The sequence below is a fragment of the Mercenaria mercenaria genome, chromosome 6 (genome assembly GCF_021730395.1).
Source record: "Mercenaria mercenaria strain notata chromosome 6, MADL_Memer_1, whole genome shotgun sequence".
Classification (NCBI taxonomy): domain Eukaryota; kingdom Metazoa; phylum Mollusca; class Bivalvia; order Venerida; family Veneridae; genus Mercenaria; species Mercenaria mercenaria.
In genome coordinates, this window is record NC_069366.1 from 86573242 (window position 1) to 86588245 (window position 15004).

At 33.8% G+C, this 15004-nt stretch overlaps 2 protein-coding genes across 2 annotated transcripts in view; one reads left to right on the forward strand and one right to left on the reverse strand.

Annotated features, from left to right (window-relative positions):
• LOC123548301 (E3 ubiquitin-protein ligase ariadne-1-like) overlaps positions 1 to 15004 on the reverse strand; it is a 366173-nt gene that overhangs the window by 117219 nt on the left and 233950 nt on the right. The gene's annotated exons all lie outside the window — the stretch shown is intronic.
• On the forward strand, positions 6911 to 11965 carry LOC128545840 (uncharacterized). Its single transcript, XM_053546552.1, has 2 exons — positions 6911 to 7170; positions 7419 to 11965. Exon 2 carries the CDS (start codon positions 7420 to 7422, stop codon positions 9505 to 9507), a length of 2088 nt encoding a protein of 695 aa, XP_053402527.1. The 5' UTR covers positions 6911 to 7170; position 7419; the 3' UTR covers positions 9508 to 11965.

Consider the following 15004-nt stretch of genomic DNA (forward strand, 5'->3'; position numbering starts at 1 on the left):
TTGTTGTGTATACAACTATTGTACTGGCAACATATTTTGGTAATATTTTGATTCTGATAAGTCTCATGAAGTTTTGTGAACTATTGAAAGGGTCTACGTACGTCTTGTTATGACTTACCCTTCAAATCGTAGGATATATTTTCACATCCCTCAAGGGTAATGCATACCTTTTTGCGTTGCAAGAACCTGCATTCCAGCAGTATTAATAACATCATCAGGAATATTGCTTATGTTTATACCACTAGATATATATACTTTTTTGCGCGATAGTGTTTCATATCAAAATATCTAGTGCATTCAACGAAATGCATACAAAGAAGAATTAAACTTATAATTGGGTGATATCGTTGTCTGTGATTTGTATTCCAATAGTTAAAACGTTCAGTTCATCATCAGGAAAAAGCGCGTGTAATTCCTGTGACATGATCCCTAGGGAAATTTCGTTCGTGGTAGTTATATTTATACCAGTTCAATTTATTATCAGCATAGCTATGTGTTTAATTGGAGATGGAGATTAACACAAAAACCATGTCCAAGCGTAAATGTGAAATAATAGCATGATTAAACGTTGATTATTGATTGGAGTTTGTATTTGCCATATGCTGTTCTCCCTATGTTGTGACGACATTTTGAAGGAGACAATAGATGAAAAACGGAAGTAATGTTGTTCGTCAATATACCACTGTTTCAGGACGAATGGACTCTGAAATGAACTGGATAATTTACGGTTGATCTAACAAGAAACTTTAAGAATATTTTACTTTGAAGAAACCAAAGGCAGATTCGCTTGTCAAATTATATTCGGTAAAACACGTCTGACGAAAAAGAAAACCATCGAAGCAAAACCAGTTTGTATACAATCCATTGAAACAACGCAAACATGGCCACCTACAATACCTTTGATATGATTATCCAATAAAGAGCCCCACAGCAAATCCTAATAGTACACACATGATTTACAAAATATTTGGAATAATTTCTAAAACAAACCTTTTATACGCAGTAAATCAAATATAACACTAATAAGTCATAAAATTATAAAATATATTTGGAATGATTGCCCAACAATAACATCAAAGAAACCATTATTGTATCAGTTTAGCAATAACGTACAGTGCCTTTGGTGTATCCGGCTCTCCCCTCCCCAACCCCCACCAACAAAGATCTTACATGCAAGTCCATTTTGTCGTAAAATCCTCCAAATGAATTAAAAACATGGCGTAAAATAGCTTTGGTATGTTTGTCTAAAAGCGTCGAACTTGGACCGTGGTGTTTACAGTTTGGAGAAAATACATAAACATGTTTAAAAAGTGTTTTCAGACGCTATTGCCAAACGCAAAGTATTAAATCGACCCTCATTTTAGTATAAAGTCCACCAGAAAAAAAAACAACACAACACGCACATTACTTTTGAAAAGGCATGCTTACAACGAGCTCTAAATCAAAACATGTATATGCACAGAGAACTAGAAGAAAGCAAAAGCATGACCTACTCCAACTTTGACCACAACGAGTGCTACAAACCACAACAAATTCTCCCTTATTTTACAACTGACTAAAACACGAACATGAATTGCAGATGATAAAGAATAGCTATTTGCTTGCCGCACACATTGACTATTTAGATCATGTAAGATCTATGGATGGTAAGGTTGTACAGCCAATGTGTTCACTGTTTCTATTTCGTATTTGTAATATGTCGTTTGCCATTCGTTTTAAAGACAATGTTTATCGCAACATCAAATGACAAACAAAAGTATATGTCTGTTCGTGAATATACCGTGGTACCAGTACTTATGAATTCTGCAATGAACTGATCGTTTATGGCTTGTCAAACAGAAAATTAAGACATACCTTCAAGCATGTTTTACTGTGAATTTTGTGCAGCAGTCTACATTCAAGCAAGAAGTTTATAGAAACAACAAGCAGATATGATCATAAAAAGCAACTCGTCAGGTTCTGCATGTTAGACATTTGCCTGATATACATTTTACTGCATTGTTTTGGGGTAAAATATTGTTCATATACTTACAGAGTTTGACTTTGCCTCATTCGTCATATCTCTTCACTCGTTTTGATTGAATTGTTAATGTAAATTTAAGAGATAAAACCTATGGAGTGGTGATCAGGTTTGTGAAGCTCTAAGGTTTCTATTAGATAACATATTTATCAAATTTGGCAATAAAACTTACAGACAAGTAATTGGTATCCCAATGGGAACTAACTGCGCCCCACTCATTGCTGATTTATTCTTATACTGTTATGAACGAGACTTCATGCTTAATTTATCCATTGAGACACAATTTGAAATTATTAAAGCATTTAATTAACCTCGAGGTATCTTGATGATATTTTAAATACGGACAACCTATATTTTTCAGAAATGGTGAAACACATTTACCAAAAAGAGTTAGTTTAACAAGGCTAATACTTCAGATTTAGAAGCGTCATTTTAGGACTTAAATTTAACAATTGTGAATAATCTAGAAACGAAAATATATGATGAAAGAGACGATGCTACCGTATGCTTAGGAAACTTGTTCATGTTCGTCAGATATGTCTGTGTGATGGTAATATGCAGAAAATTGCTGACCAATAGTAAGATAAGCTTGTCAAAGCCCCAAGTGTCTGTGTGTTTGGTCAGTCGAAACGCTTAACTAGAAATTGAAGTGTAACATATTTTGGCCATTTGGGATTATCCAATAGTTATAATTATGAACATCGATTTTCGATAGCAGTTTAAATATTGCGACTGACGTGCTATTGAACAAATAGTTTCAAGTCAATTTCTGGTCTGGTCAAACTTCTGCAGGTATTGGAATAAATGCATCGGCTATGTTTACGAAACAATAATGTAATAACAGTATAATTAATTATTCGAAAGATAAAATAAACATGCTTGTTTTGTATAAACAGTCCGGTATAGAATTGCCCGTTAAAGTTTTTACTTGGGAATCATGAACATCCCATATATTTTCGTAAAGTAATCTTCGGTGTCGGAACCTAAAACGAATTAAAAACTGAAAATGTATTTCACAAGTAACATAATGTCGTATTTTCAGGTAGAGTGCGGACAAAACGAATACAAACATTGTACTGCTAGTTTGAACATAGCCTGTAACTTCACAACCTGCCCCGCGTCTGGGGTAGGTTGCGACAGTATGCGGGGTACACTGTGCGGGGTACACCCTTACCTTTCAGTATGGTATAGCAGTATGAAAGTACATGGCATTTAACCTTAGGGAAATGCCGAATTTCATAATATATCTTATGTCGATATATCTACATGATAACGAACTGTCAGAACACAAATGTGTAATACGTCAAAAATTACTTATAGCGGTCAAAATCGGTATTTCAAACACAGTTTCGTTGTCCTTTTGTTTACAATGCTTGTGCTATTCAAGAAGAGTATTTGAAAAAATGGCGTTTTTAAAAATTTGCAAATGACGCCTAAGCTCTTCAATAAATATTATAAGTCACGTGTGGCACAATCAACCCGTGGCACATTCAACAGCGTTCTCACCTACTTATCTGATCAAACTAATAATCATCATTTCTTGTTCATTTCCTGAATGAAAAACACTTGTTTCCAAGATAGCCATGGAAGAAATTGTCGATTTTTCTTTTAAAGTATCTAAGAAGAAAGAAAGACATATTTCCTGTTGTAAGTGATTCCAGAAAGTAAAAATGAGCCACGCTATGAGAAAACCAACATATTGGCTTTCAGCATGGATCCAGACCAGCTTGCATATCCGCGCAGTCTGGTCAGGATCCATGCTGTTCGCTTTCAAAGCCTATTGCAATTAGAGAGAAACCATAAGCGAATAGCATGGATCCTGACCAGAATGCGCGCATGCGCAGGCTGTCTGTATCCATGCTTGTCGCAAAGCCACTGCATGTTTGTTTTCTGATGTTGCGGCTCAAATCTACAAATGAAAACAATTAAAATTCGTAAAATATGTTACATGCACGTGATATAATATAAGAATAAAATCAATGCCAATAACATTGCGTAATACTGAGACACCACTACGCCATCGTGTAATGTGTTTTCTACATACATATATGTAATTATTTTCAGGATACGATTCATTCGTAAGCTAACGTAAACGCCAGAAAATATTGGCGAAGATTAATGAGTGCCAGGTAAATGCTTATGGACAACTGACTGAAAATTATTATACATGATATCTAATTGTGAATGTAACTCTACAAACACAGTTATTTCATATATTTAGTCAAGTTTATTTGATAACATTCGACATTAAAATTAATATTTTAAAGAGACTTTTTGCTAGGAATTTATCACAGTACGCAGTGGTGGGGTTTAGTTATCCTCCCCGGAAATTCCTTACAATAATGACAGTAACTGTTGCATTTTAGATAAAGATCACGGCCTTTTTATGTGGCGTACTTCTATAGACGCGCCGTTTTATAGGGCGTACATCGCTAATTTTGGCATAAAGCTCCCTTTAAACATGAATTTACGCCATGATATATATTTCAAATTGTAGCTTGTGATACTATTCTCGCGTTAAACCGATGAAAATTCAACAGAATGATTTTAAGAGACAGAAAATGAACCTGAAAGTGAACATCCGAGTTCAAAACCGACTTCACACGTCGGTTTACTCGAATGTTTTAAGAAACTAGAGAATTACTGACCAAAATCACATTACCATTGGGAGCTTGAATGATCTGCAGCTCGTACTGAATATATCGCTTCTTTGAACACGTTGAACTTTAACTTGAACAGCGTACCCACCGTAAATGCGACGTATACGTTGGACACGGTGATATTGTTGAAAATAAAAACGCCATAATATTATGCGATACTTATACTTACGTGTGCGCTCTATTAAAAGTGACAGAAGCAAAATATGCGCATGCGCAGGTTTGGTTTGCTGCCCACATATCAGGCTTAAGACCACAGTTATTTTTACTATATGTTCTATATAGGCACTGGACACTATAGCAATTTTGCATGCATTCCAACTCCCCTTTTTCCACCATTTTGAACCAAACCATATGCGTATGAAGAATATTTTCTAGATGGCCGCAAACAGGCAAAACATGCCCTATCAAAGTCAAGTTATGCATTTTCTGAATTTTTGACATTCTCATTCTGTCAATTTGTACAGTACCTACAATTTCATATCTCCTCTATTAAACGGTGCCATTTATTGCAGGTCTTTCACTCAAAAAATCATCAATATTCACCATCGAACAGAGGAACTATTTTCCGCGTAAACACTTCCTTATTTTAGTCGACCAAAGGGCAAATAACTGTGGTCTTGTGCCGTATGATAGTGTCTAAAGGCTGAACACCACTAAATCCGGCTGTTCTTTATTTCTTATAAAATCCACTTACTTCATAAGGGTTTTTCGACATTTTCTAGCATACCAGATTTTCAGAACTTATATTCCCATAAAAAACTATATATCGCTACTTTAGAAAACAAAAAGAAAAGGGGTATTAACTTTTATATAAAAAAACTACAGTTCGTTAAAAATAACCCGCTTAATTTACTACTTTTCGCTTCTTTCAATTTCTCTTTTCAAGACATTAAATTCGCCGCCATTTTTGCCTAGAATGCGATAGGAACATTCCGATTTCAATAGAATGCAAAGTGATACATACTGAAACGCGCTAGGGTAAAAGTAAACACGTTAATTGCTTTTGAGAAAAGGCACTAGGAAAGGAAAAAAACAGCACTATTTACATTTGGACTACTTGTGATAAGCCTAAAAGGACAGTCGCTTTACGTTCCATATTTAACTGTGCTTACAAAAGTAAACCGTTGCAACGGTTTATTAAAGTGCATGAGAAAAACTGCGAAAGCTCGAATGTTCCCGTGATTCTGGAAACTAGAAACTGATCAGTTGGAATTATGCGCATTTTTCAAGTAAAAACCCAGCTGAAGTAAATGTGTATGTGAAAAGGGTTAATGAAGTAAAGCTTTAAACACAATGTACCAAATTCTTTCTTTTACTAGTACGAAATAATAAGTTTCCAAATATGACTGTCTTATTTTGACTGGGGCAGTCTTTTTTAAAAAAAGTCAAAAGTCAAGCACGCGGGAGTTGCTTCCCTTCAACTTCGAAAATCTCTACCTACATGTAAGGGAGATCACCGAGTAGAAAATAGAAGAAAAAAAAATACATGTATCATTTTATTAATCCGATACCTTTACTTATAAAGCATCAACAAATACTTATGTGGCATTATAATGAATTCAACACATTAAAATGCAAAGCAACCGAAAATTGCTTTTATAAAACATTCACCAAAACGCATAATATATGCAGTAAAATGCGTATAATGCCGCTTTATGTTTCATGTAAATATATGAAACAGTAGCGGCATTTTGCCTTTCGGTGAAAAATTATTTTAAAAATTACAAATCACAATGTGTTGTTAGACGCTTTAAATTGAAGAGGAGAAATTGATGTATACTGTCATACAACTCGCCCGTTTTGCTGTACTTATAAAATAGACTGGACCAGTTTATATGTAGGTCAGGGTTACGGTATATATTTATTTTGCCATCGAAATATTTCTATAAAATGTTTCTTCCCCATTCCATTTTGATTCGTCCATGTTTACAAACACGTTTGTTTATTTTATGGACTGTATAAATAGAAAACAATAACGAAAACATTATCGGAAAAGTCGATTATGTCTTTATTGGTAATTCAGGTTTACTTCATGGTAAATTAGGGTTTTCTTTATAGTCAGTACGATTCAAAAGTAGTACAACTATTTTGTCACGGATAATGGTTTCACTATCCGGTTCCTCTTTTCTTCTTTTCTAAAATAGTAACATTTAACATGTTATTGTTACAAATACCGTGCGAGAGTAGTATCTGTTAAAATATTCACACATCAAAATACATATATATACAGGTTTTTGAAATTAATCATTGAAAATAGTTTTCCTATATAATCAATTGCTCAAAGTAATGTCAGCTGGAACACTAATATTGATTATCGGTTTTTATTTTTATAAAATTATCTATGATATAATAAAAGCTGGGAATGTATGTTATTGATATGTCAACTCAAGCGGAGTGATTTTTGTTTATTGAATAGAATATTGATTTAACTTGATACGTGTAGACAAACGTTTGTAACTTAGCTGCTAGTGAATACAAAAGGAAATTAACGTTAGTATATCAGTTACGAAATTTGCTATTTTGAAAATTATTTATATTTATTAAGTGCACATGGAATATATGTAAGTCGGGCAATAGAGTGGACGGGCGAACGCTGATTCCATGGAAATATGTCGACAACAGACCTGCTTTTTATCATGTATCGTTAAGAAAAATGGCTAACATGCACGAGTATATAAAGTGGAATTACGGTATGTAACTCTCTGTACTGTTACTAATATATCTTTTTGACATTTCAGAATGTCTAACGATCCAGATTACTTCACATACATGTCAAAGTGTCTTTCTGAAGTTCTGAATGATATTGATTTGAAAGAGGATATGGTACTTAGAGGAAGACGTGCATGGCTTTTGAGGGAATCCCTTATGACAATAGCAAGTCGACTAAAGGGTTTACAACAAACTGTTTATATGTTTGGTAGCCTTACGGAAGGGGCAACAACACAGGGACTGATTTCTGACAACGTCTGCTTGATTTGTAACGAAAGCGTCAACATATTGACCGATAGTGATGACTGGAAACCTGGACATTTAAATTTGATGAGTATCCACGATGCGTCTACGCCACCAGGATATTGTCTTCTACGTCGGTTGCCTTTTGAAAATTTATATCCGCACTTTACATCTCAAACGTTTGATGTTCGTAAGTGGGTAGGTAATAATTCGGAATTGGATTGCGAACTAGATGGACCATCCATTAGGGTAAAAGGACAGCCTGGATATAATGATCAAGACATGGTTTTTGCTTTCCGTTGTAAAACATGGCCAACATCAGCTCAGAAATGGTTCACAGAGGAAGGGATAGGAAGATGGCCGACAAAAGAAATTAAATCGTTTGCTGCAAACAGCGGGTGCTTCCTCGTAGGTGTTGGGAGTAAGGGAAGTGAGATGGAAAAATACGAATACAGAATATCTTTTTCTCAAGTGGAAAGGTGTTTAATGTTTAGTTTGAATATAACGCAGATAAGATGTTATGTTTTAATGAAAATGATTATCAAAACATTTATCCATCCTGATGGCGACAGTGTAATTTCAAGCTACATATGTAAAACTGTCCTATTTCATTGTATAAAACATACCTATTCAAATTTATGGCAGGAATCTAAATTACTCTATTGTTTAACGCTATGTTTATCGGTCTTGCAGTATTGTGTTCTTAGTGGGAATTGTCCACATTTTATAATACACGAGAACAATTTATTGAGTGGGCGAGTAACTGCCGAATTCAGAACGGTGTTCATAGAGCAAATGCGTCGTATAATATTAGACAGGGGGATACAACTGAAGTACGTTAACTACGATGATTTTGGTCACCTATTACAATGTAAAATGCAAAACGATCCCTTGGAAATGCTACTGTATAGCGCTTTCATTTCTCGCAATATTGCTGTGATACCTGGCGCGCTATTGCGTGATACTGGCAAGTGTATTCAAGATTTTCATAAACATATTTTATATGTTTTGAAACATAAAGAAGTAAATACTGCGATACGTTATATACGCAAATGCATTTCTCAGCTAGTTAGTTTCCATGGAGCAGGTAGCAAACTAAAACGTATTGCGTGCAAGTTTTTGGCAGCAGTGTTTAGTTCTACATTAGGATCTCTAACAGCTTCCTGTAGCATCTCCTCCTCCTCTTCAGTATCGTCAGAGGCCTTAAAGTGGTTTGACGCAAGCCTCGACTCAGACGTCTCTTCAAGCCGATTGAAAAAGGCATCCGCTTTCTTCTGTGCTGGTGATATGAACGCTACATATCTAATTTTAGAAGATATTCGGAAACGCTATGATTTAAATATGGTAGAGCCGGTTTGTCGTTGCACCCTTCTCCGCAGTCATCCTGCAAGAGAGGGCTTTAAAACTTCTGCTCATTGCCATAATGAAGGAGCTTTCAAACACGTTGCTGCATTTTGTGTCAAGTTCTTGCGTTGCGAAAGTTGCTGTGTTCCTAAGGAATTACAGTATGAAATGTACAGATCTACATTAGCTGAACGACCCTTGCGGCATGATAACAATCAGTGGTTGGATTTGGCAGTTATCGACTCCCTAACATACCTTCTGTTTCTTCGATACAAGACTTGTGGTCGCCTTGGAAAGCATACAGAGCAAAAACAAGCTTTGAACGACCTTGTAAAGGCAATTGATATGGAACCAAACTTGGGTCACAGAGAAACAGCACTCAGCCTGGTTGGGCAAATTTTGGAGGAAGAAGGAAAATTGACTAATGCTTTAAGATTCTTTATAGCATCGTTTAATGAACAACCTGAAAACAATGCAGCAAAGATGCTAATATGTAAATTACTATCAAAAATAATCAACAGTGACTGTTAAAAATAATAACGCCGCATGACGGAATTAATATTCTGAACAAAGAAATTAAAAAAATTATTTCTATTCAGGTAGAATACGTCATATTATCAACATTAGCTTTGGAAAAGTATTGACATATTTGGTATTATTTTAACATAGACAAGTACGTCATAAACTATGTCATGAATTGTAGAACAACTATTACATTTAAAGGTAGATAAATATTGCAAAAGTTCAAAGTCCTGCTAAAATACAAATTTTACCCATTCATTATGACTAATTTGTAGTTTTGAAAATTAGCATTTATAAATCCTTTGGAAAGAATTCAAAGAATGGCACAAAAAGATTATCTGATACAAAATGACAATTATTGATGTTTTACAGTAAAACTGTTGTTAAAGTTACTCATACTAATGTGAATTTATATGTGCATTACAAGCAGGTAAAAAGACAAGTACATGTGTCTAATTTTCTTCCTCAAGTTATACAGGTATGAAAAACACATTTTATGTTCAGTTTCTATTTCTGTTTTATGTTTTGTATTCCCCCAAAGATTATTAGGTTATTTAACATTGTACTGTACAATACGGAGATATATTTGGACGAGTACCCATATTGGACGAGCCGCTAGGCGAGTCCAGTATGGTTTTCTCAGCTGGGTACGAGTCCAAATATATCTCGTATTGTACAGTATAATGTTAAATACCCTTTTTATTCTATATCTATTTTATCTTAGTTTAAATTAAAAATGTTTCACTGAATATTGTATTCCTGCCTTTTCTGTATTTCCAAGCTTGGTATTAGTGCAAATATATATTATGCAGAACAATGTTAGACCCTAAATAACTTTTTATTCTATATTTATTTCACTTCATACGTAATATACGTACTTCATTTAATGTTGTTTTTTTTTGCGTATCAGTATTAAATAAATTATATGGTGCAACCTCCCTACAATAGCCATTTGGCGATTTGGGTGGTTATGATACTTGGCTGAGATATTATGCCCACAAACATTGTCAGCAAGTTTGGTGAAGATCCGATGAAAACTGAATTAGAGAGCGGACATGCTTTGGATGCCGACCACCCGCCCGCTGCCACGGGTGTTCACATAATACGCCGAGATATTATGCCCACAAACGTTGTCAGCAAGTTTGGTGAAGACCGGATGAAAACTGTTGGATTTAGAGAGCGGACAAGGCTAAATTTGCAGTTTTCCTGTGCGGGTTGTCTAGAGGTCCGGTTACCAGACCCCTAGCCACTGCCATTCAAAATTTTCTCAACCTGTGACAAAATGATAGATTTTTTCAGGCAATAAGATTTTCTTCCAATTATGTCTGTATAGATCTAGATCTATGTAATTTCTATTGGGGAATATCCTGATTTGAAGATGATAATCAAACTCTGTACATAGAGCGCCTACTTCATCCGATTTACATTCGGAACATTTTCACGCGTTTCGGGCTTTATCGTATGTTCAACATGGGACTGTTGAACCGTCCAAATACAGAAAATACAGGATTTTTTGTACGCACGTGCGTCCAAATACAGAAAATACAGGATTTTTTGTACGCACGTGCGTCCAAATTCCGTAATATATTGTATGGTCACATGTTGCAAATGAACGTTCGCGATTGAATAGATAAAATTGATATAGAATAAAGAAATTTATTATCCATTATGAGATTAAAACATCAAAATAGTTACATATTTGGTTCATTTAAGTTAATTGTTTTTAATTCTGCATATTAGTACATTTATTTATATTTGTAGCATGGACACGGATAATGAATTATCCATTGACAGGTTTTCAATGCTATTCAATTATTATGCGCATAGTGCCTCAAGCAAAGATTTGCATACAAAAATAGAGCATACTTTTGCATAACTTGAAATATATGCACCTTGATAGAATATTTTAAAACGTTTTTAAAACGTTTCCACGATGTCACTGAAATAATCAAAAGTCTAAAAAATCAGTTTCACAGGAGTAGAAAAAAAAGTAATCATCGTCATATTTTCCAAAAAAAAGAATAAAAAATTATATAACCGTGTTAGGTTTTAAATGTCAAATCTGAAAACAAATTGACACTATTACCCTGCTTAAACGTAAGAAAGATGCCATATATATAAACTATTCCTTCAAACCCCTTGTATAATAGTTGACTGATAACCTATCCAAAAAGGGGAAATGGTAGGTAGACAAAAAGTGTCGCCCCTTTTTCGTTAGAGAAAGGGGCACCGATCCTATGATGCGTGTATGTGGTCGCACGGTCACATTTTTTTTAAAAACGTTGTCCCTTTTTTTAGTGTAATGAGAAATGTTCAGTGGGAAGGACTCTAAGTGTGCTGGGATTACAATTCCTCAGTGTTCATTGCTAATGATCATTGTGGACTAATCAAAGCTCTTAGTACTTTTCACAGAACATTGAAATCTAGTAGTGCTTTTGCAATACTTTTGAAATCTGAAAATTTTCCTGAAATCATAATTATAATTATGCTAAATATATAATTTTATCTATCCGATATTTGAGTTTTATGATTATTTGACTTCTTGGTCTTAAATCTACATACTAATTTTAGGCAATTTATGTTAAGAAAAGATACTCATAAAATCTGACATTTCACTATAATATCAATTTAGTTCACGATATCACAAATTTATACTAAATTATGGACAATTTTAACGTAGTTATCAGTATATAAATAACAAATCCAACAATGAAAACGGAAAAATTGATAAAACAAATTAAACTTTCAAATTTTCAATTAAAATAAATGTTGAACCCGCCTATTTTCCAAATAAAACTAGTCACCAACGTCCATTTTCTTACATTCTGCATGATATTTCAAGTACATGAAATCCTCAAAATATTCAAAATATTGAGTTTTTATGAAAACAGGAGACTTTTGGAGAGCAATCGGCAAATAAATCAATGGCTATTTAAAGTTAGCTCAAATAAAAATATATACAAAATCACGTGTTTTAAAGATGAAATATATTCATTTTAGCAGCTACTGACTTGTTACGCCATAAAGTCCTTGACGTCATTTTAATGTAGCGTTTCAAACATAATTTATTTATCATTTTGGCATTATCTAACCAATTATCATCAGATAGGATTTAGGTGTCGTTAATGTTGTCGCATATTATCACATTATGTCATAAGACCACATTTATTATTACAATATGTTCTATATAGGCACTGGACACTATTGCAATTTTGCATGCATTCCAACCCCCCTAAAAATAGTTGAACTCAACAGAACTATTCAAGAGAAAAAATTCCAGCCACAATAAACATGAGGTTGACCGGCTCTTTCTTCCGACATTTTGAACCAGATCACATGCATATGAAGAATACTCTCAGATGGCCACAAACAGGCAAAACATGCCCTATCAAAAAGTCATGTTATGCATATTCTGACATTCTCATTCTGTCAAATTGAACATGTACCTACTATTTTATATCTCCTCTATTAAATTATGCCATTTGTTGCAGGTCTTTCACTCAAAAATTTACCAATATTCACCATCAAACAGAGGAACTATTTTCCACGTAACCACTTCCTCATTGTGGTCAACCAAGGGCAAATAACTGCGATCTTGTGCCTATTTATCACATGTCGCATATTATCAAATTAGCTTCCGGTTGGACATACGTACATTCAAATTTCATGGAATACTAGATCTACTTCATTATGAAACTTAAGCTATTTGCAAAACAGCAAATAATGAATTAGCTTTTCTTTTTCAGTATATATTGACGAGAACTGAATAATTTCAATGAGATCAGCATTATACATGAAAGTTTCCGAATACTAAGTACTTGTTACACTATTTTGTTATTTCTCTTTAACTTTAATGTCTTATTCTGTGAAGTTAATGATAATAAAATGCTCATCCTAAAGGTGTTCGAGTAGCTTTAATGTCCACATCAACATAACATTCTGTATTTGAATATTACAACCAAATACTTGAACTTGGGAGATACAGAAAACACTTAATGTTTTATTTCAACAATGGATTGATGACACACGTAATTTTCTCTACTGCCGGTAACTGTGCACTGAAATGATAATTCTCGCTTGTTTGTTTTCCCCTGAAAATAAATATCTTTTCATTATGTACAATATCAGAAAGGTTAATTCGCTAAAAAACCTATCAGTTGCAGAAATATTTGGTTTTACTAAAGTTTTGCTTCAGACACGGTTTACTGTGCGACATTTATGAATTGCAAATGGTAAACTTGTATGCCAAGCAATTAGTGATTTATGGATTTTAATGGCTTTTCCGAAGGAAATGACTACTGGAAGCAGTTTCATCTCCGTGTGTCAATATTTGCACTTAGGGTTTGTAACAACGAGGGATAGAAGATTTTTTGTTTGTTTTCGATATCTAGCTGAATATTGTTATTCCTGGGTTTGGTCACATTTATAGTACATTATATCTTAGTGGTTGTGAAATATACTAAAATTCATCAATTCTTTTGTAATAAACAAATAGAGATAACACCATTAGAAAGTGTCTTAATACGTTATTTCAGTACGTACGTTAAAATGAATCACACCCGAAAAACAAACAGGCAAATCATTATTATTTGCCAACTACATTTCAACCGGCGGACATAATATAGACAAATAATATATTCAGTTAAGTTACAAAAAGACATTATAAACGGTAAATACAGTAATTTACCTTTCGGAAAAAAAAAGATAAAAGTGAATAGAATAGAAACATCAATACAAAAAGTAATAAAGTATGTCCAACAAAAACATTAGGTACATAAACTGAAATTTTAAACGACTATTTTTTATTAATGGAGACAAATAAGTTCCAGTAAAATGACCATGTGATAAAATGTTAATAAAAAATAAAAATAATAAGCGATTTCCTTTCAATATAGTAACGTGAGAACATGTTATACGTTTATGACCAGCGAAATGACATAATTTCTTAATTACGTGATTTCTTTAAATGTCCTTTGTAATTTAACTTTAGAATGAGAAAAACACTTTTTATCAGATGAAAATGTACGACTCAAACTTGTTTGCGGTGCTCTGTGCTTCCGAGAAATCTACCCTTACATTTAATTTTTGAATCCATCTGTTTTATCCCCGCTGTCCCCATACTTTTGATATATTTAATGCCATTATATGATGATACGGTTTTATAACCCATCAACCATATGAACAGGTATTCGAAACAAGTATTTTTAAAAGGACAGTGTTGCAGTAAATCTATAGAGTGCAGGTATTTACCACAAAAATTACAAGGTACTGGGATTCACCCCTAACTTTTAGGGTATAAGTATTTTCCATTTCCTGTAAGCATTGATATCATTCATAATTTAAAAATTTTAAGTTTTGTGAAGAGATATGAGTTTGCATATATATTTTGTCTAAATATGAATGAATAGATACAAACTTCATAACAATTAAACGAATATTGGTTATAAACGCTGGAAGACACTTGAGAGCATAATTATTATTTTGGAACATTGCTTGAGTGCAGAGA